Source organism: Rhinatrema bivittatum, chromosome 4 (assembly GCF_901001135.1).
Source record: "Rhinatrema bivittatum chromosome 4, aRhiBiv1.1, whole genome shotgun sequence".
In the NCBI taxonomy this organism is placed as follows: Eukaryota; Metazoa; Chordata; class Amphibia; order Gymnophiona; family Rhinatrematidae; genus Rhinatrema; species Rhinatrema bivittatum.
Window position 1 is genome coordinate 196,084,689 of NC_042618.1, and position 27,679 is coordinate 196,112,367.

At 45.4% G+C, this 27,679-nt stretch overlaps 1 protein-coding gene across 2 annotated transcripts in view; it reads left to right on the top strand.

Moving 5' to 3' along the window:
- The window catches only part of DNAH1 (dynein axonemal heavy chain 1), a 1,058,897-nt gene that overhangs the window by 629,159 nt on the left and 402,059 nt on the right, over positions 1–27,679 (top strand). For both annotated transcript variants that reach the window (XM_029599497.1, XM_029599496.1), the window contains exon 39: positions 1,228–1,347. In XM_029599497.1, coding sequence (XP_029455357.1) covers positions 1,228–1,347 — 120 coding nt within the window. The remainder of the gene's footprint in view (positions 1–1,227; positions 1,348–27,679) is intronic.

The window sequence follows — 27,679 nt, forward strand, 5'->3', positions numbered from 1 at the left end:
TCTTCTGCCATCATTTCTATGTTTCTATGATCCCCTCACTCGCTCAGGTTTACTTTCCTTACCTCCATCACCTTACTCTCCCTCATTCAATTCCATCCCCTACCATGATTCCCTCACTTTCCTGGGTTCGCTTCTCTTGCCCTCATCCTCTATGCTTCCTTGATTACTCCCCCACCCCACCTTACAATCTCTTCACTCTCCCTGGTTCACTTTCCTCCCCTTTCATTCCCTCATTCACACTCCCCATCCCTTCACTTTCCCTCATTCATTCTCTCCTGCGTGATCCTTTCACTCACCCTCTTGACAGGGATAGGAGGCGGCCTGGGGCTGTGTCCTCCTTCACTGCCGGAGACTGAGTGTCATACTTTGAGCCACATGCCTGTCATTCTGTGCAAAAGCTAAAAAATTTGGTTCTTGTCTTGGAATTGGCCGCTCCTAGCCAAATTGCTGTGGAAACTGGGGGCTGGGGCTTCCTGGAAGAGAAGCAGCATTGGTGGCAGTGGGCCCATATGGTTCAGAGTTCAACACTCAGGCTCCGGCAGTAGAGAAGGAGGAGGATATAGACCAAAGCTCTGTAGTGCCCCTGTCCTCCACTTATCTCTGAAAGGAAGATGAGTGAGGGGCTGACAGATGGACAGAAGAGCAGCAATGCATTGATATTTTCATCCCACTGCCACCAATGCTGCTTCTCTTTTGGGTAGGACTTGTTCTCCTGTGGCTGAATTTTGTGGTCCTTGCTACAGAATCACAAGAGATTGGAGGCCTTGAGTATAAGACAGTGGCTTAGTGCCTGGATGAGATCTATGCTGAAGAACAAATATTTTCCAGGTTTGTTGTTAACACTGAGCTGTTTCCTTGTTGACCTAATGAAGGGAGCATAACTCATATGAGATAGATATATTGCATTAGTCCAGCAAAAAGGTATCACTTACAACTTGTTTGTTATTAACACAGAAAACATATATCAACCATATTTTCTGCTGCTTGGTTATTACAGACCTAACATGTATGTATTATATTCTGACAGGTTTAGTGATCATCATAAATTGTAAGTTGTAAGCAGTGATTAGAGCAGAACATGAAGGAGACCCTGATAATTGGAGCCTGCAGTAAACTCCAAGAAATGACATTCATCTCCTATTTCCTGTCTACTTTATTGCTCCCTTTTCCTCCCAACAATGCATAAATTTGAAGAAATTATGAGCACCATTTGTTTCACTCTTCTAGGCATCCATAAATTTTGTGCGAATGTCTGTGAAGGAAGTAATCCCATCAACAGACAGTAGTCTGGTGGTGAGCCTTCTTAAACTCCTAGACTGCTTTTTCCAGCCTTTTATTCCAAAAGAGGTGAGGTTGCTTTCCAGTTCCCTTTCAATGCTCCCTGTCTATTTTCTTTTTCACAGGATGCATAAATAAACCAGTACTGCTTAAATAGCATTCTCTGTACGTACCCAGATCAGTCCAGGCTCCTGGGTTGCCCCCCCCCCCACCTAGCAGATGGAGAAGAGCAATTACCATAACAACGCTCCGCCTATAAATAGAATGGTGCCACCTACAGTCCGGCAGTATTACTCTGTCTCCAGCAGATGGTTCAGGTACAAAACCTATAGTCTGGTCTGTGTGGTGAAGTTTAAGTTAGTTTTTAGTCAGAGTTAGTTTAAGATTTTTCTTCTGGCTTGTTCAGTGTTATTTAAAAAAAAAAAAAAAAAAAAAAGGTTTCTGAAGAACAGTGTGATCTCATCTCCCAAGGGGTCATGAGGTTCTGAGAGGCCCATCCCCTGCTGGTTTTGAGGCAGCTGCAAGACAGGGTTGAGGGCCCTATTATATCCTTTTGGCAGCTCTGGGTGTGACACTGGGGAGCCCAGTTCACTCCACCCTGCAGGATCAGCACCTTGGACCACTATTGGGCAAGTTTAAAAAAAAAAAATCTTTAACTTTCCTGTCAGCTTTCGACGACGGCTCTCTCTCTCTCCTTCCTGTTTCGGCACGTTTTTGGTGCAGAGGTGTCCGAATTTGCTATTCTTGGTCTTTTTCTGTGTAGTTTCTCTTCTCTTCCGATGCCTCGGTCTCCTTCTTGTCGCGCGTGTGGCTCGGCCCGCACGCGTCTATCCCGGGACGGCCTCTGCTCAACATGTCGAGGGGGGAGGGAGGCTCCGGAGCTGTGAAAGTGCAGAAAATCACTAAAACTAAGTCTGCCCGAGTTTCTTCACTATCAGCTGTTTCTGGTCAGGCTGGAGCTGATCCGTTCCCGCTCAGCGTGGGAACGGAGGCCATTTTTGCAGACATTTAGATCTGCAACTCAGGTAGCTATGGGGGAGGGGTTTTTACTGCCTCCTTTTTCTCCTCAGCCAAGGTTTCCAGGAGAAAGGGAACCTTTCCAACCTAATTCGCCTGTGACGGAGGATGGCCCTGAGGGAGCTACTGACTACTCCTCCTCTTCCTCCTTTTCTTCGGAGTTTGTATTGTTACTCCATAAGGCTTTTAAGGGGAGGAATTCTGGAAAGCTACAGGCTGGAGGAAAATTAGCCTCGCTGGGGTCCAAACCTCCTGCTAAGAAGCAGTCCAGGTCTAAGGGGGGTTCGGAACCATCCAAACCTAAGCACCCTCTCCGTACTGGGCTGCCTTAGACGGATACTGATACTTCTGGGCAGGATACAGACCCAGAGGACCCGGACATTCAGCCCAAACCCCTGCACGGGGTGGATGCGGACCCGGATTTACAGCAGCAAGGCTCAGCAAGGGGTTCGCATGTTGCAGATGGTGATGACCCTAAGGTGGTCCACCTCTTTAGGAAAGAGGAGTTGGGGCCTCTTATTCCTTCTATTCTAGCTGAGCTGGGCATTGAGGGTCCACCAGAAGAATCCAAACTGGGGGCTATGAATTCTGTCTTGTTGGGTCTGAGGGGCCCTGCAACCTCATTTCCTTTTCATTTCTCGGCTACAGACTTACCTTTCCAGGAATGGGATACCCCAGATCTTGGCTTGAAGGTGAGTAAGGCCATGGATAAGCTCTATCCTCTGCCGGAGAATGCTTTGCACCTGCTATAAGTGCCCAAGGTAGATGCAGCGGTGTCCGCAGTCACCAAGAAGACCACGATCCCGATTACTGGGGCGGCAGCACTCAATGACCTGCAGGACAGGAAGTTGTAGTTGCAGCTTAAGAGGATATTTCAGGTTTCAGCACTGGGAGTTAGGGCTGCTATCTGCAGTAACTTTGCATTACGGATGGGCCTCTGCTGGGTTCAGCAGTTACAAGCAAACGCTGGCTTCTCGGATGAGGAAGCTGCCCAGGCTGGCCATTTGGAGGCATCGATGACATACTGCGCTGATGCCTTTCACGATCTGCTGTGGACGTCAGCGAGATCCATGGAATCAGCGGTCTCAGCCCGTAGACTCCTATCATTAAGGAACTGGTCGGCGGATGTATCCTCCAAGGCGCAGCTGGGATCCCTTCCCTTTAAAGGAAAGTTGCTTTTTGGCAAGGACCTGGAGGATATGATCCAATCTCTAGGGGAGAACAAGGTTCATTGGTTACCGGGGTTTCAAAAAAAAAAAAAAAAAAGGAATTAGAAGTTAGTTAGTCTTAGGGACTTTGTCCTTTGCAATTTATTCTTTGTTTTTACAAAAAAAACAAAAAAAAAAAGATAAAAGTAAGAGTGCCAGAGATCTGATTCAGAGTTCTTCAGCCTCCTAGGGGGGTGTGAGGTCCTGAGGGGACTATCCCCCCTGGTGTGTGAGGCAGCTGCAACCCAGGATCGGGGACTCTATTATAACCTCCTAGCAGCTCTGGGGTGATACCGGAGAGCCTGGCTCACTCCCCCAGTTGGAGCAGGATCTCAGCTCTGGGGTGATACCGGGGAGCCCGGCTCACTCCCCCAGTTGGAGCAAGATCTCTGGACGGCTGATGGGCAAGTTTTGTTTTGAAAAAAAAAGAAAATTCGGGGCTTTTTGGCGAATGCTGTTTGTTTTTTCCTGTTGTTGTCAAGACTGTGTCTTTTGCCGCCATTTTCGCCGCTGTTTTTGGGTCGCGCTCTGACCTACTTTGCCTGCCTGCCCAATGCCGAAAAGCTTGGCAGAACGCACATGCACGTCTGTAAGGGGTTGGCCTCTGCTTGTCGTGCCTCCCCGGGGGGGGCGCGGGATCCTCCGCTGGTCAGAAGAATGTTCGGTAGGGCACTTGCAAGGCTCTGGGGGCTGGGGTATTGCGGCCTTCCTCTCTCGCTCCGTTCCCGCTGAGCGCGGGAACAGGCGCCATTTTGAGCTCTTTTAGAGCTGCCGCAATAGTCACACTGGGGGAAGATATTTTCCTGACGCCCTTTTTCTCCACCCCCGGGGGCGGCAAGACAGCGCATCTCTCGCCTGCAAAGGAGGACAGCCCTGAGGGGGCTTCTGGTTACTCCTCTTCATCCTTTGCCTCAGAGTTTAATTTGTTAATGTCCAGGGCCTTTAAGTCCAAAAAGTCAGGAAAACAGCAGGCTGGAGGGAATGCTCCTTTACTGTGTCCAAGGCTGGCTCCGCAAAGTGGGCTAAGGCTCAGGATAGCGCTGGCTCCGTGAAGGTTAAGCGCCTGTTCAGTTCAGAGGCGTACCTTCCAGATTCGGATTCTTCAGAACAAATCTCTGACTCACAGGACTGGGACATACAGTCCAAGCCCCCACTAGGAGTAGATGTGGGCGCTGATCCGCAGCAGGATCCAGGTCAGGATTCCCAGGTTGTAGACAGGTTTGTCCCAAAGCTGGTCCGCCTGTTTCAAAAAGAGGTATTGGGTGTGCTTGTCCCTGCTATTCTAGATGAGTTCGGCATCGACAGGCCACCAGAGGTACCCAACCTGGGGGCCATAGATCAGGTATTGTTGGGCCTGAGGGGTCCTTCTACTCCTTTTTTCCTATTCATTTTTGTGGCCATCACAGACTTGCTGTTCAGAGAGGAGATCATCCTTGATTTGGGATGAAAGGTTATTAATGCTATGAATGAGCTATATCCGCTACCGGAGGACACTTTGAATCTTCTTCGGGTCATCGAGGTGGACGTGGTGGTGTTCACAGTCACAAAAAAAAAAAAAAAGGCCACTATCCCGGTTATGGGAGCGACAGTCCTCCAGTACCTACGGGATAGAAAATTTGGACCTCCAACTCAAAACAAAAAAAAAAAAATTGTTTTGGGGTCTCCGCACTCTGCTGTACGTCTTCCTGCCTTAGCCATTGATTGGCAAAGTGCTCAGGAGATTAGAGATCCATCCAGGTAGCCCCAGAGTGGCCGAGGCATCCATGGTTTGCGGACCTTCTCAATCTAGCGGTGACGGGACCGCTGCGGTTTCCAGATCTTCCAGACCTACTGCATCAAGGGCCTGTTTGTCTGGAAGGAGTCAATCGCTTCTGTCTAGCGGCATGGCTTTTGAAAGGCAACGGTTAAGTCGCAAAGGCTATTCTCCAGCCATAGTGGCTACATTCCTGCAATCACGTAAGACAACCACCAACCTAGCGTATATTAGAGTATGGAGGATTTTTTGAGTCTTGGTGTCTGGATTCTTCAAGCGAGTCTGTTCAGGGTCTTGTCATGCAGTTCCCTCAGAGTTCAGGTGGCGAGTTGGCAGCTCTTGGTTGTTTGCGTGGCTCTGTACAAGGCATAGCATTAACGGCACATCCAGATGTGGCACGTTTTCCTATGGAGAGCAAAGCACTTGCGTCCTCCACTGAGGCATCCTTGTCCGTCTTGGAGTTTGAATTTAGTCCTTACAGCTCTATACTTGGCACCCTCTGAGCCTTTGAAACTGTCAACTGTCAACTCTGAAAGATCTTACCTTGAAGGTAATCTTTCTGGTGGCCATCACATCGGCTTGTAGAGTGTCGGAACTCCAGGCTCTTTCCTGTAGAGAACCTTTTTTTTTTTTTTATTTATTGAATTTTAAATGCATTACAAGAACACTCTTGATTGAAATCAGTATTGCTTACACAATTTTCCTATTCATAAAGAAGAAAGTGACTTCTTTTCTGCCGAAAGTGGTTTCTTCTTTTTATGCTGGAGCTGCCAGCTTTCACGGAGTTAGATCGTTCGGATCCCTTGTCTAGAGACTTGCGGAAGCTGGACGTTCGCACAGCATTGCTCCGTTATCTGCTGGTTTGAAATGAATTTCAGGTGACGGACCATCTTTTTGTGCTGTGGAGTGGCTCCAAGCGTGGTTATATGGCCTCCAAGACTACCACACCTCGCTGGCCGAAGGAGGCTATTTGCTCTGTTTATCTGCTTCGTGGTAGATCTCTTCCTGTTGGTCTAAAGGCTCACTCTACTCGTTTGCATCTTGGGCGGAGTGCCAGATGGTTTCTCCACAGGAGATTTGCAGGACAGCTATGTGGAAGTCCTTGCATATGTTTGTGAGGCATTACAGACCGGATGTCCAAGCACCAGGTTCCAGTGGTTTTGGAGAAGGTGTGCTTTGAGCGGGCCTCTCCGGATCCCGTCCCAGGTAAGGTAACTCTGGTACATCCCAGGAGTCTGGACTGATCCAGGTACGTACAGGGAAAGGAAAATTAGTTTCTTACCTGATAATTTTCGTTCCTGTAGTACCACGGATCAGTCCAGAGTCCTGCCCGTCAGAGGCATGGAAGTAAGGGAGAGTCCACAAGGTTATGTAATAAATTTTTAGGTCTGAAGAAATTGCAATTGGCTGTCCTCAAGTAGTTCTACAGGTTCAGTTCCCAGGAGGGTTAAGTGGACCAATTATTTCTTTTTCTTGTTAAAGGATTATTGTACATACATAGTTCAAGAGGTTTTGATGAGGTATTCTGCTTTGACATTGAGTAATACTGCCGGACTGTAGGTGGCACCATTCTATTTATAGGCGGAGCGTTGTTATGGTAACTGCTCTGTCTCCATCTGCTGGGGGGGGGACGGACGGACGAACCCAGGAGTCTGGACTGATCCGTGGTACTACAGGAACGAAAATTATCAGGTAAGAAACTAATTTTCCTGTAATATCCATCATGGTAGGAATTACCACTTAATATCACCAATGCGTAAGGAAAACAGGCTTCAAAAGCCATTTATCTATGTAAATGACTATTTACCTGAGTAAAACAGTTGTCTGTAAACTACCCACCCTCTCTGTATGTGGGTAAAAGGATTCATGAGGATCAGCAATGCGGGGGAGACAATAGTGTGTTTAGTTTTGCATTTTCAAAACTACGCACATTGTTTTTCAGAGGAAAGTGTCCGCAAAAAGAGCAGGTACAAATCTCTGTGGATAGTTTTTCCCTGGAGCAGATTTCAAAGGGAATGTGTGCATGTATTTTCTCTTTGAGAATTGATACAAAGTTCATGGGGAAAGGTACCCATGGACTTTGCAACAATCCACATAGTTTTGAAAATTTCCCCTAGCAAGAAACAAGATGTTGAAATAGTTGGTTTTGTTTAACCTAGGAAAGAAAAATGTAATGAGTAACTTGATAGTTATCTTATGGGGGGGTGGGGGGATTTTTACATACCCTAGATGCAAAGTCTGTGGCTGCTTTCTACCTAAGTACCTTATATCTAATTTTCAAAGGGAAACTGTGCAGGTAGTTTCCTTAGAAAATTGTTTATAAGTACAAAGGACCTGTGGACTTTGCACCAGCTTTCTCTGCAGGTAAAAAAATTGGTGGGAAACAATGAACATAGATTTGAAAATCCCAATTACTTGCACAGTTTCCCTACCACCACCACCCCTTGCCCCATGAGCACCTCCCCTCGATTCTGCTAAACATATGCATGCTGTGTAAGTACACTCCATACTTTTAACTAAGCAGAGGAGGAACATTTTCAGGCAGTCTAATTTAGATAAATGGTTTTGAAAACTGGCCTCTGAATACATATTGGGGTGGAAAAGGTTACAATGAGAATAGTGACCTTGTATTCTCCCTTTCTATTGAGGCAAAGACAAAACATTATCAGGTCGATGCAATATCGGTACACATTAAACAGGCTCTCATGATTGAGCTCCTGCTGTCTTAACGCATGCTAATCCACCTCTCCCAGGCACCCAACTTAATATTTAAATTGGCTGGTGTGGTAAAAAGGAGGCACTAGGGAAAAGTTTGCGTCCCTAGCGCCTCCTTGGTATTGGGTGCCAAGGAGAGGTGACTGTCAGCGGGTTAGGAAAAAGGACGCTCAATTTTATGAGTGTCCATTTGGATGCTCATTAATTGGGTGTCCCTTTTCCTAAGCTGATTGCCATACAATATATATATTTTTAGGTTTCTCCTTTTTCGGTTCCTCCAACTTAATATCGTGGCGATAGTATTTATTTATTTATTTTATTTATTTATTTAAAGTCTCTTCTATACCGATAGCCGTTCGCACATCGTATCGGTTTACAATTAAACACGCAACTTTTGGGCAGGGCCCTTACAAGTAACAATCGAAAACAAGTAACAAGAGAAGAATAAAGGGGAAAGGTGTGATAACAATTAGAAATGATTTAAGGAAGGGGCTAAAATAAAGGGGTATCATATGCATTTACTGTAACAGGAACTATAGGTAATACTGAAAGGCATAACAATAAATAAATAAGTATAAATATAAATATAAATACGAAAACTATAATATAATAACAACAATGTACAGGAATATATGTTGTAAATATATTTATTAGTTTGTCATAAACATAGCATACCTTTACAAAGGTTATGTATATATGTAACTGACCGTTATTGCAACATAACAGAAATAACATTTGTCAACAGATACTTCCCTAACCTAGCATGTTGAATCTATTTGTGTCCGAATTACCTCTATCAAGTCCAGAGGTGCAACAATAAAATGATGCAACCCAAATACATTTGATCTTTGAGTTACTAGTCCACTGTTTCCAAGTTCAGGGTGTCTCGAGGATCTTTAGGCAAGGTCTTCAAGTATGACCCCCAAACCCCTAAGAAAAGCTTAGAGCAGTGCTGTTCTCTGACCCAGGTTCTGTAGTCCATAATTATAATTTCAGTCATGATAATGTCCATTGGTTCAAAGTTGGTACTGATGCTTGTATCCAATGAATCAGAATACATTTTTAGCAATCGATAATGCTTTATAAAGGAAGCAGATATTTATTTATTTGTTTTTCTATACCGATGTTGGTGTATACCTTCACACCAGTTTACAATATTCCATACAGTAAAATAAACATAAAATACATAAAAGAACATAAAATACAATCATTTCATAAAGACAAAAATGCTGAAAATTTAAACCGTTCATAAAAATAAATAAAATTTCAATCATAAAAATACTAAAATTATATAAAATTATGTAACATATTAAAGTACTTAAATTTAAGAACGGAAATCATAAAAAAATAAAATAAACTATGGTAAAATCCTAACTGGCTTCTACTTGAAATGCTTGTACATACAACCAGGTTTTCAGTGCTTTCTTAAACTCTTTTAAGTTACTTTGGAGCCTTAATTCAGTGGGTAATGAATTCCAAAGACCTGGTCCCGCCAATGACACAGCCCTTTCCCTAACAGAAGTAAGTCTGGCAGTGGCAATAGAGGGAATTGTAAGGAACTCTTTGCCAGCTGACCGCAGATTTCGTTGTGGGGTGTGGATGCGTATGACTGCATTCATCCAGTCTACTTGCTCTGCATAGACTACTTTGTGTATTAGGCATAAAGTCTTATATTTATTTCTAAATTCGACTGATAGCCAGTGTAATTCAGCGAGGACAGGAGTAATATGATCTCTTTTATTAGTGCCAGAAATGAGCCTGGCAGCAGAATTCTGCAAGACCTAGAGTGGTGTAATGGATGTCTTTGGAAGACCAAGCAGTAAGGAATAGCAATAGTCTATATTAGTGAATATTAACGCTTGTAACACAGTTCTAAATTCCTCGTGGTTTAATAAGGGTTTTAGGCATCAATAATTTGTAGTAACCTTCCTGAATCTTTATTGAAATGTGGTTTTTTTTTATGTAAATTCAGGATCAAGCCACACGCCTAAGTCTCTAATTTTGGTCCCTAGAGAAATGGACACATTCTCCATGTTAACTTAGTTTGGTCAATTGTTGTAATTTTGCGTTCTAGCAACATGATTTCCATTTTTTCGCAGTTAAGACTCAATTTCATTTGCTTTAATAATATTTAAATACATATTAGCAATTTTAAAAGTTTTTTCGATCAAATCATTTTACTGGTAAGACGATCTGAATATCATCTGCATATATATAATAATTAAGATGCATACCCGACAATAATTGACATGACATAGCAGCATGTACACATTGAATAAAGTAGCCGATAGGGCAGAGCCCTGGGGAACTCCTGTTTCGAGTGGGAAAATTTCCAAGTATGAATTGTTAATAAAAACTTGATATGCTCTGTTGGTTAGGTATGAAGAGAACCATTCCAGTATTTTGTTTTTTATCCCAGTTTCTGACAGTCTGTTTAGTAAGATGTTATGATTCACAGTATCATAAACTGCTGATAAATCCAAAAGGATTAATAAGTAGTGTTGTCTTTGATCAAAACCTTTTAATATTGTGTCTGATAAAGCTAACAGAAGGGTTTCGGTTCTAAAATTTTTTCAAAAACCAAACTGGGTAGGGAATAAAATGTCATTTGCTTCTATATGATCATTAAGTTATTTTAAAACCACTTTTTCTCACAGGACAAGCAGGATGGTTGTCCTCACAAATGGGTGACATCGAGGATGGAGCCCAACCACGGAAAACTTCTGTCAAAGTTTCAGGAACTTTGACTGGCCCCTACTGGGCATGCCCAGCACGGCACTAACCCTGCAGCGAGCAGGGGTCTCCCTTCAGTCTTCTTTTTTCCGCGCAGCAGTAGCCACGCGGTGAAAGAGCTCTTAACCACGTTCCTGACAGGAATTTAGAATTCGTTATTCTGAAGAAAATTTGCCACTCAGGGGTCTCCCTTCGATAAATTTTTTCGTCCGCGGAACTCCGGTAAGTTTTTGCCGTAGTTTCATAGACTTCCGTCGACTTTGGCCCTTGAGGCCCGCTGGCAGTCGACAGTCCCGCGGCTAAATTTTTGGCCTTCCGCCATGGCGTCGGGGTTCCGTCGGTGTCCGGACTGTACCCGAACTATGTCAATCACAGACCCTCATAGAGTCTGTGTTTTGTGTCTAGGGAGTGAGCATGATGTTCTGACTTGCACCAAATGTGCCCTAATGACACCAAAAGGTCGCAAAGCCAGAATGGAGAAGATGGGGCTCCTCTTCCATGTTCGCACCCCAACGCCATCGATTGCATCGACGTCATCGGAACCGGCACCGTCGAAGTCTTACTACCATCGACAGCCCTCCGGTGACCGTCCGCCATCGACGACTTCTCGGCCATCGACTCCTGTCCCTTCCCCTGATCATCGAGGAGATAGGAAGGAGAAACATCGCCATCGACGTCATAAGTCTCGGCCCGTCGAGGAATCGACGTCATCGACCTCTGTACCGACCGAGCCTCCGCAGAAAAAGCCTCGATCAGAGTTGGCACCGTCCACTTCTGTTTCGCAGGCACCGAGGCAACCCTCACCCCCTCCGGGTTTGGGAGCCGTGATCCCACCGGTGACTGTGGTCCCTCCGGCTCAGCCTCAGCCTCCCTCTCCCGTCGAGCCGGGTCTTGTTACCCCTGGTCTCCGGGCAGAACTGGACCGGCTGGTCCAGGAAGCCATCGATAAGGCGATGCAACGGTTCCGCCTCCTCCGGCACCGAGAGCGGAACCGGCCACCGAGCCGATTGCAGCGACACTGGCACCGCTGTTGCACCGGATGGAGGCGCTCATGACAGCCCTTCCACCGGTGATACCTGTGTCACCGACACCGGCAAGACCGCTGTCACCGACAGGTTTTTCATCGGGTGGAGAAACACCGTATCGGATTCCCCCTTCGGGGATAGTTCCATCGGTGTCAGGTTGCCCCTCGCCACCGATCCTGTCTTCGGGGGCGATACACACCTCTGCTCCACCGAGGTTTCCGATGCCGGCACCGATTCCATTGAGACCGGTACCGGTTCCCTCAATGCCTACACCGGCACCGATATCGACACCGATTCCATCGGGGATTTTCTCGATGCCCCCGGTGACTCCAGCCAATATTTCGGAGCCTCAACCTGGGCCCTCAGGAGTTCAGCCCCCTAGAGTGCCTCCAGGTCATCAACCAGATCCCTATGATACTTGGGCTGATGATACATCTACTGACACCGATGATTTACCTTCACCTCCCTCTCCTGCGGAGAGCAGAAAGCGTTCTCCCCCTGAGGACCTCTCTTTCATAAACTTTGTGAAGGAAATGTCAGAGTTGGTTCCTTTCCAACTTCAATCTGAACAGGATGATAGGCACCAAATGATGGAATTGCTCCAATTTTTGGATGCCCCGAAAGTCATCACCTCTATTCCCATTCATCAGGTTTTTCTAGACCTTCTTAAAAAGAATTGGGAATCTCCTGGCTCTGTGTCCCCAGTCAATAAAAAAGCTGATTCTACATATCTTGTACAATCAGCCCCAGGTTTTCAAAAACCTCAGTTAGATCATCATTCTGTGGTCGTCGAATCAGCTCAGAAAAAAGCTAAACGACTAAAACCACACTCTTCCATACCTCCTACTAAGGACAATAAATTCCTAGATAGTATAGGTAGGAAGGTTTACCATGGAGCTATGCTGATTTCCAGAATAGCTTCTTACCAACTTTATATGACTCAATATAACAGAGTCATTTTAAAGCAAATGCAAGAATACGCTGACGCCTTGCCAGAGCAGTTCCAGCCCCAGATTCAGTCCCTTTTAAATAAAGGGTTTGAAGCTGGAAAGCATGAAATCCGAACCTCCTATGACATCTTCGATGCTTCTACTAGAATTTCTGCTACAGCCATTTCTGCTAGACGTTGGGCTTGGCTCAAATCTGACCTTCGCCCAGAAGTTCAGGACAGGCTTTCGGATTTGCCCTGCTTAGGGGATAATCTGTTTGGTGAGCAAATTCAGCAACTTGTTGCTGAATTGAAGGATCATCATGAGACATTAAAACAGCTCTCATCTATTCCTCCTGATTTGCCTTCCAAACAACCGTCTAGGAAGGACTCCAAAAAGTCTTTCTTTAGGCCACGAAAGTATTATCCCCCATCTACCAAGCCTCGGCCTGCACGGTCCTACCATAAGACTCAGCCTCGCCAGGCTCGTAAACAAAAGCCTGCAGCAGCTCCACCTCCTGGCCCTGCGGCGGGTTTTTGACTTCCACTTAGGGAGCATATGCCAAACCCCTCTTCCAGCCATACCAGTAGGAGGTCGGCTATGCCACTTTCTAGAACAGTGGCATCGGATCACCACAGATCAGTGGGTGACAGCGATCATCGCACAGGGTTACCATCTCAACTTCCTGTCTCTCCCTCCAGACTCCCCACCCTTGCAGGCGTGGAGTCTTACCGATCATTCTCTTCTTTTAGAACAGGAAGCTTCGCTTCTCCTACAGTCAAACGCTATAGAACCCGTTCCTCCCTTGCAACAAGGCCTAGGGTTCTATTCCAGGTACTTCCTGATCCCAAAAAAGTCAGGGGGACTTCGTCCCATCCTAGACCTGAGGGTCCTCAACAAATACCTTCACAAGGAGAAGTTCAAGATGGTAACCCTGGGCTCGCTACTCCCTCTGCTGCAAAGAGGGGACTGGTTATCCTCTCTAGACCTCAAAGACGCATATACCCACATTGCGATAACACAATCTCATCGCAAATACCTGCGTTTTCTAGTAGGCCGAAATCACTACCAATATCGTGTGTTACCTTTTGGCCTAGCATCCGCACCACGAGTGTTCACCAAGTGCCTCGTAGTGGTTGCAGCGTTTCTAAGGAAAGAAGGAGTCCATGTCTACCCCTACTTAGACGATTGGTTGATCAGGGCCCCAACCCAGCAACTGGCTCGGTCCTCCCTGACCCTAACAATTCGAACTTTGCTTTCTCTAGGATTTTTGGTAAATTACGAGAAATCCTACTTAGTCCCATCTCAAACCTTATCCTTCATTGGGGCAGACTTGGACACCTTACAGGCAAAAGCCTTCCTTCCTCATCAGCGAGTCCAAGCCCTAGTGTCCCTAGCTTGCCAGCTGCAGTCCCAACACACAGCTACAGCTCGCCACTTCCTCGTTCTTCTGGGACACATGGCCTCCTCAGTTTATGTGACTCCCACAGCCCGCTTAGCCATGAGAGTCACACAGTGGACTCTAAGACTTCAGTGGACTCAAGCTCTTCAGCCTCTGTCCTCTATAATACGCGTCTCCAACGCACTTCGTCTGTCTCTTGCCTGATGGACGAATCCATTCAACCTCCTACAGGGTTTGCCCTTTCTCACACCAGATCCTCAGGTCATCCTCACTACCGATGCTTCCAACATCGGTTGGGGAGCCCATGTAAACGATTTACAAACTCAAGGGTTCTGGTCACTAGAGGAAGCCAAACACCAGATAAATTTCCTGGAGCTCCGAGCAATCTGCTATGCTCTCAGGACCTTTCAAGATTGCCTATCACACCATTCAATCTTAATCCAGACAGACAACCAGGTGGCCATGTGGTACATAAACAAGCAGGGAGGCACAGGCTCCTTTCTTCTGTGTCAGGAAGCTGTGCAAATTTGGGCAGAAGCCCTCTCCCACTCCATGTACCTCAGGGCCACCTACCTGCCAGGAGTAGACAATGTATTGGCAGACCAGCTGAGCCGTGTCTTCCAACCACACGAGTGGTCTCTCAATCCTTTGGTAGCGACCTCTCTATTCCACAAGTGGGGTTACCCCCACATAGACCTCTTTGCGTCCCCTCAGAACCACAAAGTGGACAATTATTGCTCTCTCATTCGGAGCCAGCACTCTCGGCCGAGGGATGCATTCTCCCTCAAGTGGACGACCGGTCTGCTCTATGCATTCCCTCCTCTTCCTCTGCTGTCGAGGACTCTCGTGAAGCTCGGCCAGGACAGGGGAACCATGATCCTGATAGCACCGCACTGGCCACGCCAAGTGTGGTTTCCCATTCTCCAGGATCTCTCCATCCGCAGGCACATTCCTCTGGGACAGGACTCGCATTTGCTCACTCAAAACGATGGATGCCTCCTTCATCCCAACCTCCAAGCCTTGTCCCTGACGGCATGGATGTTGAAAGGTTAGTCCTTCAGCCTTTTAACCTTTCAGAGTCGGTTTCTCGTGTCCTGATAGCTTCACGAAAGCCCTCTACAAGAAAATCTTACTCATACAAATGGAAAAGGTACACATCATGGTGCACTTCTCAGTCCCTTGATCCCCTTTCCTGTCCAATCTCTAAGTTATTGGACTATTTGTGGCATCTATCAGAATCCGGTCTCAAGACCTCTTCCATTAGAATGCATGTCAGTGCGGTAGCCGCCTTCCATAAAGGTATTGGAGGGGTTCCTATTTCAGTACAACCCCTTGTAACACGCTTTCTTAAAGGCTTGCTCCATTTAAAGCCACCTTTACGTCCGCCGGTCCCATCTTGGGACCTTAATCTGGTTCTTGGTCGCCTTATGAAACCACCTTTCGAACCTCTGCACTCCTGTGACCTAAAATATCTCACATGGAAAGTGTTATTCCTTTTGGCTATCACTTCAGCTCGCAGGGTTAGTGAATTACAGGCCCTAGTTACCTATCCGCCTTACACTAAACTCCTGCAGGACCGGGCGGTACTCCGCACTCACCCTAAATTCTTGCCTAAGGTAGTTTCGGAGTTTCATATTAATCAATCCATCATACTACCTATCTTTTTTCCCAGGCCCCACTCCAACTCCGGGGAACAGACTCTGCATACCCTAGACTGTAAACGAGCTCTAGCTTTTTATCTAGACCGTACAGTTGCTCACAGGAAGAGCACTCAATTATTTGTCTCTTTCCATCCTAACAAGTTAAGACAACCTGTGGGTAAGCAGGCTCTCTCCTCTTGGTTGGCGGACTGCATTTCCTTTTGCTATCAGCAAGCTGGCATTCCTTTACAAGACCGTGTCAAGGCACACTCTGTGAGGGCTATGGCGACTTCAGTAGCACACCTTCGATCGGTGCCGCTTCCTGACATCTGCAGAGCTGCAACATGGAGTTCCCTCCATACCTTTGCAGCCCACTATTGTTTGGATAAAGCTGGAAGACAGGATTCCATCTTCGGCCAATCTGTCTTGCGTAACCTTTTTTCAACCTGATGTACCAACACCCTTCCACCTTCCCGGTAGTGTGCGGATGCCCTGTACCAAATACCACCCCAGTTGTTGTGCCTGTTGCACTCCGTTGGGTGCATTTGGTGCAAGTCAGGACATCCTCAGCTCGGTACTCACCCATTTGTGAGGACAACCATCCTGCTTGTCCTGTGAGAAAGCAAATGTTGCTTACCTGATGTAACAGGTGTTCTCACAGGACAGCAGGATGTTAGTCCTCACGAAACCCGCCCGCCACCCCACAGTGTTGGGTTCGTTTCTTTTATTTTTCGGCACTGCCTGTAGCTATAAAAACAAGACTGAAGGGAGACCCCTGCTGGCTGCAGGGTTAGTGCCGTGCTGGGCATGCCCAGTAGGGGCCAGTCAAAGTTCCTGAAACTTTGACAGAAGTTTTCCTTGGTTGGGCTCCATCCTTGATGTCACCCATTTGTGAGGACTAACATCCTGCTGTCCTGTGAGAACACCTGTTACATCAGGTAAGCAACATTTGCTTTCTATTACTTTAGCTATAAAAGAAAGGTTAGAAATTGGTCAGTAATTGTTTAGGATCTCTGGTTCCAAATTGTTCTTTTTTAGAATAGGTTTTATGATGGATTTTTTTCTAGTCATCGGTATATAAAACTGTTTTAAATAAATAAAAATTTAAATAAATAAATGATAGCTTTTTTAAGTTGGTCTGGTAAAATACCTTCAAGCAGGGATTTATTAATTATATTTGTTATATATGGGGCTATTCGTACAGATATTTGCTTTAAAGTCATAATAGAGATTGCATCATCGGGATGATTAGCAGGATCTAATTTATTGATAATTGTTTCAATTTCAGATGACTAAACTTCCTCAAATGAGGACCAGGTTATGTCTTTTGGTATTAGTTTAATTTCTTGTGTAGGGGTATTATTCAGATCTAACTTAATTTTATCTATTTTGCTTTTAAAAAAGGTTGCTAATTGTTGGCTAAGCTCATTATTGTTTGAATTAGGAGCAACTAGTGGATCATTAGTAAATTGCTTGACAATCTGAAAGAGTGTTCTAGGGTTATTAGCATTACTGATGATTTTCTTACTATAGTATTCCTTTTTTGTTTTATTAATTAAATTCCTATAGAAGTTCATATGTTTTCTATATGCGGTTAAAGAATCGACATTTTTTTTTTCTCCTCCAAATTCTTTCTTTTTTATGTAGCTGACTTTTTGCTTCTTTTAGCCTATCATTAAACCATGGATTAGACTTTTTATTTTTGTTCGAAATCACTTTAATTTTTTTTTGGGTTAATTTTATTAGTGGTTATTATCTTCCTGAGATGTATTGGTAGGTATTATCCCAAAGAGACAAACCTGGGAAAGAGACTAGGCTTCTGGATAACCTGGGAAGGAAAATCTTTCAAGGTTCAATGCTGGTTTCAAAAATTTCATCTTATCAATTATATATGAACCAGTACCAAAGAAACCTTTGGAAACAGGTTCAGGAACTCTCTCTCTCTCTTCCTGACCAGTACCAAGAATCCTTACAAGACATAGTTCATAAAGGCCTCGAATCTGGTAAACATGAGGTTCGAGCAACCTATGATTGTTTTGAGACTGCCGCACGTCTATCAGCATCAGGTATTGCAGCAAGAAGATGGGCATGGCTCAAAGCCTCTGATCTCCGCCCAGAGGTTCAAGAACATTTGGCAGATCTGCCTTGCTTGGGGGACAATCTCTTTGGTGAGAAAATAAAAGAAGCTGTGGCAACCCTTAAGGACCACACTGAAACATTGAAACAATTGTCTTCTCAAACACAAGACACTCAGCCTTCTACTAGGAAGTTCCCAAGGCGTGACACTCGACGGCCTTATTATCGCCCACGTCGATATTATCCCCCAACAGGTAGAGCCAGAACTAGTCGGCCAACGCAACACCAGCAGCCTAGACAAAGGCCTGCAAGGGCTCAACCACCTCCACAGACGGCCACTACATCTGGTTTTTGAAAAGCCCCAGAGAGCAGCAGCCAGATCAACCCATTCCCAGAAACGCCAGTAGGAGGTCGAATTCAATACTTCCACAACATTTGGACCTCCATTACCACCGACCAGTGGGTGTTATCCATCACAGCCCACGGTTACAAACTGGATTTCCTTACTGTTCCAAAAGGAAACCCACCACTTCCATCTTGGACAGTAAATCAACATTCCATAATTCTTCAAACAGAATTATCCACCCTTCTGAGAGCCAGGGCCATAGAACCAGTCCCTGGACCTCAAAAGGGCAGAGGATTCTACTCCAGATATTTCCTCATTCCAAAGAAAACAGGAGGCCTTCGTCCCATTCTAGACCTCAGAAATCTCAACAAATTTCTCAAAAAAGAAAAATTCAGGATGGTTTCCCTAGGCACCATTCTACCTCTTCTTCAAAGGGGAGATTGGCTCTGCTCTCTGGATCTTCAAGATGCATACGCTCACATCCCCATCTTTCCTCCTCATCAATACAGAGTGCTGCCATTCGGCCTTGCATCAGCACCACGTGTATTCACAAAGTGCATGGCTGCAGCAATGGCACACCTCCACAAACAAAGAGTGCATGTGTTCCCTTACCTGGACGATTGGCTCATCAAGAGTCAATCAAAAGAAGGAGCTCTCACTTCTCTCCAGCTTACTATCCATGTGCTTCACTCCTTGGGATTCCTCATCAACTATCAGAAATCCCATCTGTCACCAACTCATCTAATACAGTTCATAGGTGCAGACCTAAACACTACGATAGCAAAAGCTTTTCTTCCAAAAGATCGGGCTCAAACACTCGTCTTTTTGACTCACAATCTTCGCAACCAAATCCAGGTAACAGCTCATCAGTGCCTGATTCTTCTGGGACACATGGCTTCCACAGTTCATGTAACTCCCATGGCCAGATTGACCATGCGACTACTGCAATGGACACTCAAAGCACAGTGGATACAAGCCACTCAACCAATGTCCACGCCCATTCATATCACACCAGAACTCAGAACGGCACTCATCTGGTGGACATCAATGAACAACTTGCTCAAGGGCCTACCTTTCCAGCAACCAATTCCACAAGTGACTTTAACTACAGATGCATCCACCTTAGGGTGGGGAGCACACATTGGTCATCTAAAGACACAGAGCAAGTGGACAAAGCTCGAAGCTTCTTTCCAGATAAACTTCCTGGAGCTTCGAGCTATACGCTATGCGCTGCATGCGTTCAAGGACTGCCTATCACACAAGACTGTTCTGATCCAAACGGACAACACAGTAGCCATGTGGTATATCAACAAACAAGGGGGGACAGGTTCCTACCTCCTTTGTCAAGAAGCAGCACAGATTTGGGACTGGGCCCTGACACACTCAATTCTTCTACGGGCCACTTACCTAGCAGGCATCCACAACACAGTAGCAGATCGCCTCAGTCGTCAGATCCAACAATAGCATCCAAGATCTTCCAACGCTGGGGTCAGCCAATGATGGATCTCTTTGCATCCCATCTCAACTACAAAGTGAACAATTACTGCTCTCTACTCCGACAGCAGAACAGCCTACCAAAGGACGCATTTGCTCGCCATTGGAATTCAGGCCTGTTATATGCGTATCCTCCGATACCACTCATAACCAAAACATTAGTGAAACTACAACAGGACAAGGGAACTATGATACTCATAGCCCCATATTGGCCTCGACAAGTATGGTTCCCCACACTGCTAGATCTCTCAGTCAGGGATCCAATTCGCCTGGGAGTAGCTCCCAATCTCATAACTCAGAAACAGGGTCAGTTGCGCCATCCCAACCTTCAATCCCTGTCCCTGACAGCATGGATGTTGAAAGCTTGATCTTACAACCTCTCAACCTTCCAACAACTATATCTCAAGTGCTTATAGCTGCACGTAAACCTTCCACTAGAAAGAATTATTCCTACAAATGGAAACGGTTTACTTTGTGGTGCACTCAGAAAGATTTAGATCCTTTCACTTGCCCCACAACCTCACTACTAGATGACCTTTATCATCTTTCAGACTCTGGTCTTAAGACATCTTCTGTAAGGGTACACTTAAGTGCAATCTCAGCTTATCACAACAAGCTGGGAGATGTCTCTATTTCAACACAGCCTCTTGTCAGTAAATTCATGAGAGGCCTAACTCATATTAAACCTCCAGTTCATTCCCCAAGTATACAATGGGACCTGAACGTAGTATTAACCAGGCTTATGCGTTCTCCATTTGAACCCATAAATACTTGTGACCTTAAATACCTTACTTGGAAAACGGTATTCCTCATAGCCATTACATCAGCTAGAAGGGTCAGTGAACTACAAGCACTAGTCACATACGAACCTTTTACTAAGTTCCTACATGACAGGGTAGTTCTCCGGACACATCCAAAATTCCTTCCAAAAGTTGTCACGGAATTTCACTTGAACCAATCAATCGTTTTACCAATATTCTTTCCTAGGCCTCATTCCCACCAGGGTGAAAGAGCCTTACACACTTTGGACTGTAAGCGTGCGTTATCCTTCTATTTAAACCGCACAACAGCCCAAAGAAAATCCAGTCAACTGTTTGTATCCTATGATCCAAACAAACCAGGTAAAGCAGTGGGTAAGCATACTCTGTCAAACTGGCTAGCAGATTGCATACAATTTTGTTATGAAAAAGCAGGCCTTACTCTTCCAGGGCGAGTAAAAGCACACTCAGTCAGAGCCATGTCAACTTCAGTAGCACACCTTCGCTCTGTACCTATTCTGGACATTTGCAAAGCAGCAACATGGAGTTCTCTTCACACCTTTGCAGCTCACTACTGTTTAGACAAAGAAGGAAGACGAGATTCAGCCTATGGACAGTCCGTCTTAAATAACTTGTTTCCAGTATAATCCCAACTCCTTCTACATCCAACCTGCTGTGATTTCGGCTGATTCATTTCGACAACAATACTTCACTGTTGCTCACCTCAAAATGACTCAGCCTCTAGCTTGCTAATCACCCATATGTGAGGACTAGCATCCTGCTTGTCCTGGGATAAAGCAAAATTGCTTACCTTGTAATAGGTGTTATCCCAGGACAGCAGGATGTAGTCCTCACGAAACCCACCCGCCACCCCGCGGAGTTGGGTACGGTACGTTTTATTATTTTATTTTTTGGCTAACGCTTATTGCTACACAAACAAGACTGAAGGGAGACCCCTGTGGCAGGGAATATCATAGCATGCTGGGCATGCTCAGTAGGCATTCCGGTGCCATTCAAAAGTTTCATGGAAACTTTTAAAGAAGTTTTTCCGTACATAGGGCTCCATTACCGATGTCACCCATATGTGAGGACCAAATCCTGCTGTCCTGGGATAACACCTATTACAAGGTAAGCAATTTTGCTTTACATGCCACACTTTATCCCAGAAGGATTGAATGACACCACATTCCCAAAAATTAAGAAGGATGGTCGCTTGTGGTTGAGAACATTTAAAGCATTGATGGGTCTCGGTAATCTCTATTTTATGGGCTCGGGCTGGGGAAATTATCAGTCTGTATGCTATGCGTAGATGTTGATCCCTGAGATCCGTTGAGAACAAATATTTATAAGTGTCCGCAAAGCAGTCCATCAAAGCATTTGGCGAAGGAACCTTCACCCCATCTCCCTCCCATACGGTAATAGTATCAGTCAATAATGTGGACTTTGTTATAGTTTGCAAAAATGTATTCAGCGCAAATAACTTATAGGCCCCCGTTGAAATATATGAAGCAACTTTTGGAATGTCAGGGAGGTAAGTTGGTCCGCATTCTCAGTCAAAAGAGGTTTAATGTAACTCACTAATTGCAGATATGTTAAAAAAAATTAGAGGGCTTAAACCCTAGATATTGTCAGCAATGATCTAAATTGCATATGCTATTGGATTGGGAATTAATAAAGAACTGAATAGTATCCAATTTGGTATCTGCTAACTCTCGGACTCTCTTAGCATATAGGTAGCCAAAGTGAGTGTTTCCAGAATAAAGAGAGATGGGTTCATAAAAAGCGTCAGGCTCCCATCATACTACAAATAAGGACATGTGTTTTCACTTCTCTTGGCAGCTTCTCCGCTGCTGCATATAGGATATAGCGGACATCTAAGGGATACACCAGTTTTTGTTCAAATTCTAAATCTGAATATAAATTAGTCCCATGCAACCAGCCCCCACAGGCCTGAGCATGCAGCCCATGTTGCATAGACATAGGTCAGGGAATCCCAACACCCCCCCCCCCCCTTCCTCTTTGACAGGAGTCATTAATTTCCATATAGATACCTGGGCCCATTTTCCTTTCCAAATGACATAGGAGCATTCTCTAAGCATAGAGTTCAGGTCTTTTTTCCGAATAATAATAGGCATCATCTGTAGCATATATACAAAAGCTTAGGCATTAGCATCATTTTAAATAATGCTGTCCTGCACAGTATGTTTAAAGGCAGATTCAACCAAGACTGAAATTTAGATTTGAAAGTATGCATAATTGGGTCAACATTACTTCTATACCAATTCCTTAAATTTTGATGAATATAGACCCCTAAATATTTAAGTTTTTGGGAAGCCCATTGTAGTGGAAAGTTTGGCCAAGTATCTTGTAACTGTTCCATTAAATCCAGCGCCTCCAACTTATCTTTATTAATCTTGAACCCTGAAATTGCACCATTTTGTTCAAATATATGTAGCAGGTCTCCTAGATACTTTCTGGCTTCTGGTAGAAACAATAAGATGTCTTCAGCAAAAAGAAAGATATATGGTAGGTTATTGCCTCGAAGAATGGGGATGCTCCACATAAAGGATTCTAATTTATGCAGCAAGGGCTCTAAAAAAAGAATAAATAATAACGGTGACAGGGGACAACCTTGCTGCGTCCCTCTAGAATGAGAAAAGGCCATCGAGGTAGATCAATTTACACAGATCCTAGCAGTAGGGTTAGCGTAAAGCACCTGCATGGCTGCTAAAATAAAACCTTGGAATCCAATAGCCTGTAAAGTTTCACGTGGGAATCTCCAATCTACCCAATCAAATGCTTTTTCGGTGTCAAATCCAATCTGGACTGGGTCTGGGATTTTCAATATGGAACTGAAAGCTTGTAAGATTGCTATTCTACGTATATTTATACTAAACTTCCTCCCCATTACTAAGCCTGCTTGCCCTTTAGAAATGAGGGTAGGCGAGGGGCTGATGACGTCAGTGACTCGAGTAGCAGCCTAACCCGGAGCTCCCGGCTATGCCGACTAGCATCCAGCTTCTAGCGTAACCATCCTTCAACTTTTGGATGTGGCTCCTACACCATATTCACCCCTGAAGGCATTTGATGGCGAATCGGGTACAAAAACCTGATTTTCACAAGTTTTCTTACCGAAAATCGACCCGGGAAAACTCGCCCGAAAAAACCAAAATGGCGGCCGTGACGGGAGATGTGATATCGGAGGCCTCCGCTGAATCCCCGGTGCTCCCAGACTCGGAGGTACCTACCCGGGGTGAGTTTAAAGCCTGGTTCGGCGATCTCAGCCATGACCTGACCTCCTTTAAATCAGAAATCAGAGAAACAGTGGGTGAAATGAAAGAGGAACTGAGTGAAATGGGGAGGAGAATTTTTGAGTATGAAACGCTTACTGAAGCCCACGCGGATAAAATGAGTTCTCTGCAACACAACCATAAAGAAATGGCTAGCGAAATCCTGCAGCTCTCCTCTAAGCTGGAAGACTTAGAAAACAGGAATAGGAGGGCTAATCTTCGCTTCCGGTGCATCCCTGAATCCCCCGAGTTTGCTGATTGAGTGCAAGTTATTACTATGCTCTGCCATGACTTGCTACAACAAGAAGCTGATAAAATTGATGATGGCCCTGGAGGGTCCCTAACGGTCAAGCTGGAGCGGGCTCACAGGGTTCAGGGACAAAGGGCTCTTAATAAACCTAAAGATGTGATCGCTTTCTTTCATGACTTCCCTGTGAAAGAGAAGATTCTGGCACTGGCGCGGCAGAGGGGGAAGCTGCAGCTGAAGGGACATGATGTGCAAGTATATGCTGACCTTTCTCCTACTACTATGAAGAAACGCCAAGATATGAGACCCATTACTTCTATTTTGATTAAAGAGAACATCCGGTACCGCTGGCTTTTTCCCTTCGGCATCAGTTTCACTGTGCAAGGTACCACACATAAGGCACAATCAGTGCATGAAGCGGCTGGAATCCTGAAGGACCTTGGCTATAGTGTGGCGGATTTACAGCCATCTTCCTCACCACGTGCTGATCGCCGAGAGGAACCTCGTTGGCAACGGATGGGAAAGGGGGGAAAGAGACTGAGAAGTACCCCTGACCCAGACATCGCACACAGAGCCCCTCCATGAACTGACAGTTTTTTCAAAGTTGGATCTAGTGCTGTTTTTTGTGCTACCTAAGTTGAAGTGGAAGGTTTGGTTACAGGTTATGTGTTTTATACAATGCTGATGCTCCCGGGTGGGATAGCGACTGGATAGCTGTCTTCACACACCCGTGCAAGATGGGGGACCCAAGAGTTGATTGTGGTTCCTCTGGGGAAGGGGGGAGGGGGGGAGTGGGACACATAGGGGATCTCACATATGAGAGGGTTTTGCCATGCTTTTTGTTTCATGACTCATTAGGTGCTGAGCTCCGAATTGTAATGTGCTTAGCTGCCTGCTATATGACGAGGGGGACCTATATTTCCACCTTATTTGTTTAGTCCTTCCTCTCTTGGGCATCTATGCCGCTCCACCACTTACCTAGATGGCCTCGTTTAAGGTACAGTCCTTTAATGTTAAGGGGCTAAATACGTACCGCAAGTGTAAACTACTTTATAAAGACCTGCAGCGAGCTGGTATAGCTATTGCTCGTCTCCAGGAGACTCATTTAAAGCGGCGTTATGAACATTTAATGAGCTCTGCCCTTTACCCGCGTCAGTATTGGGCGCCTAGCTCCAAATCTGCCAAATATGCAGGCGTGGGGATTTTATTCCACAAGGACTTTGCCTTTGAATTGCTTGACTGTGTCACCGATCCTTTGGGTAGATATTTGTTGCTGGTTCTAAATATTGCAGGGGATAAGTATACGCTGCTTAACTTATATGCCCCCAATGTTCAACAAGCCAAATTTTTTGATGCGTTGGCACTGGTGGTTCAATTGAAAAGGGAAGGTCAACTTGTGGTGATGGGAGATTGCAATCTGCCTTTAGATCCTGTCCTTGATTCCTCTGGGGGGCGATGTTCCACTTTGAAAAAAGACCGCAACAGCCTCCTTGTTTTCATGGCCCAGTTTCAGCTGGTGGATGTGTGGCGATTTTTACACCCTCACCAGAGGGATTATACCTTTTTTTCGAACCCCCATAATCTATATTCCCGGATAGACTACATTTTGGTGGATAAGGGAGTGCTCCAAAATGTGCGTAAGGGAGTTATTGAATCATTTACATGGTCGGACCACGCCCCGGTGTGGGCCGAGCTAACTTTCCCCAAGTATGATAAAGGCCAACGTTTTTGGCGCTTAAATGATAGCTTACTTGACAGTGAATCTTTTGTGGCTCAGTGCCATCAGGTTCTTGTCGATTATAGTACTCACAATAAACAACCTGGCCTCTCACCTGTCACTTTTTGGGACTGTCTGAAAGCAGTGATTAGGGGGACTTTAATAGCTCGGGCTTCCTGGGTTAAAAAGGCTGCCCTGCGGGAGCGTACACTCTTAACTGAAAAATTATTGGAGCTCGAAAAGCGACATAAACAAACCCCTACTGAGGCTATACGGGTGGCTTTAGCTGATTATAGATCGCAAATTGGGGCGTTGGATGCGGCAAAAATTGCATATGAGCTGGAGCAAACAGAACAAGTATATTTTGAGGGGGGCAATAAAGCGGGGAAGTTGCTTGCAAATAAGTTGAGAGCCAAAAGATTACAAAATATTATTACCAAAATTGTTGATGTCCAAGGCAATCAACTTACCTCTAATGACGCAATTCGTGACCGCTTTTTGCAATTCTATTCCGAGTTGTACTCGCATAACAAAACTATAGATCCCCGGGACGTACAGTCCTTCCTGCAGGACACTCCCTTGTCCAGCCAGGGATATGCTGGATAAAGATATTTCTGCAGCTGAAGTGCTATACGCTATCAAGCAACTTAAAGCTAATAAATCCCTGGGGCTCGATGGTTTTACAGCCCGATTTTATCAATGCTTTGCCGGTGACTTACTTACCCCACTCACTGACATGTTCAACACCCTGCGACACGAAGGGGTTCTGAACCCCAATTCCAATGTGGCGGGTATAACGGTCATAGCTAAGCCGGGTAGGGACCCCACTAAATGCGGCTCCTATAGGCCTATCTCCTTATTAAACATCGACCTTAAGCTTTTAGCTAAAGTCTTGGCCAATAGGCTTAATGGTTATATAGCACAGCTTATTCACCCGGATCAGGCCAGTTTCATACCGGGCCGAATGGCGTCCGATAATGTTCGGAAGTTGTTGAACTCCCTCTGGTGGGTTAAGCGCCATAATCTCCCTTTTCTTTTTATGGCCATGGATGCGGAAAAAGCTTTTGATTTGGTTCATTGGCCCTTTTTATTTCAAGTGCTATGCACCATGGGTTTTGGGACTTTTTTTATCACCTGGATTCAGAAATTATATGATAAACCGAGGGCCTGTATTAAGGTGAATGGGGGGTACTCCCCGTTCTTTATAGTTGAGCGGGGCACTCGCCAGGGTTGCCCGCTCTCTCCGTTACCATTTGCTTTGTTTATAGAACCATTGGCCCAAAGGATTCGGTCTTCTAGGGACGTGCTGGGAGTTCGTGTGGGATCCTACTCCTCCAAGTTGGCTATGTTTGCTGACGATGTTATTCTGACTCTCACGCATCCTCAGCAGTCTTTGCCAGCAGTGGTAGATATTATCAAATCTTTTAGCCAGGTTTCCGGCTACTCCATCAATTGGGACAAAACTGAAATTCTAAACATTACTTTACCGGAGGAGCAAGCACGAGACCTGAAAGCTCGTTTTGCCTTCAAGTGGGCGAAAGAGAAAATTAAATATCTTGGTATATATATTGGGGCACATAAAGACATTTTTAGTCTTAATGACCCCCCTCTTATCACCAAATTATACAGGGAAATGGAAGAGTGGAATAGATACCACATTTCGTGGCTGGGGCGTATTGCTACCTTTAAAATGAATATTCTGCCTCGGCTTGGCTACCTCTTCCAAACCATTCCTTGTGTGATCCCAGCAGCGACGCTTCTCAAGTGGCAACGCAGGATTATGAAATTTTTGTGGCAGGGGAAGCACCCCAGGGTGGCTCAAAGAGTCCTATATCAACCCAGGCTACGGGGGAGTCTTGCGGTCCCGAACCTTTTACGATATTATGTAGCGGCCCAATTACGAGCTGTCGTAGACTGGCACAGAGTAAATACCCGCAAACCTTGGACAATTCTGGAACAGGAAATTATGGGGCCGTATCTGTTAACTAATGTACTTTGGCAGCCTCCTGGTTCTGGGCCTAAAATGGAAGGCTTACCCGCCCCGATTCAAT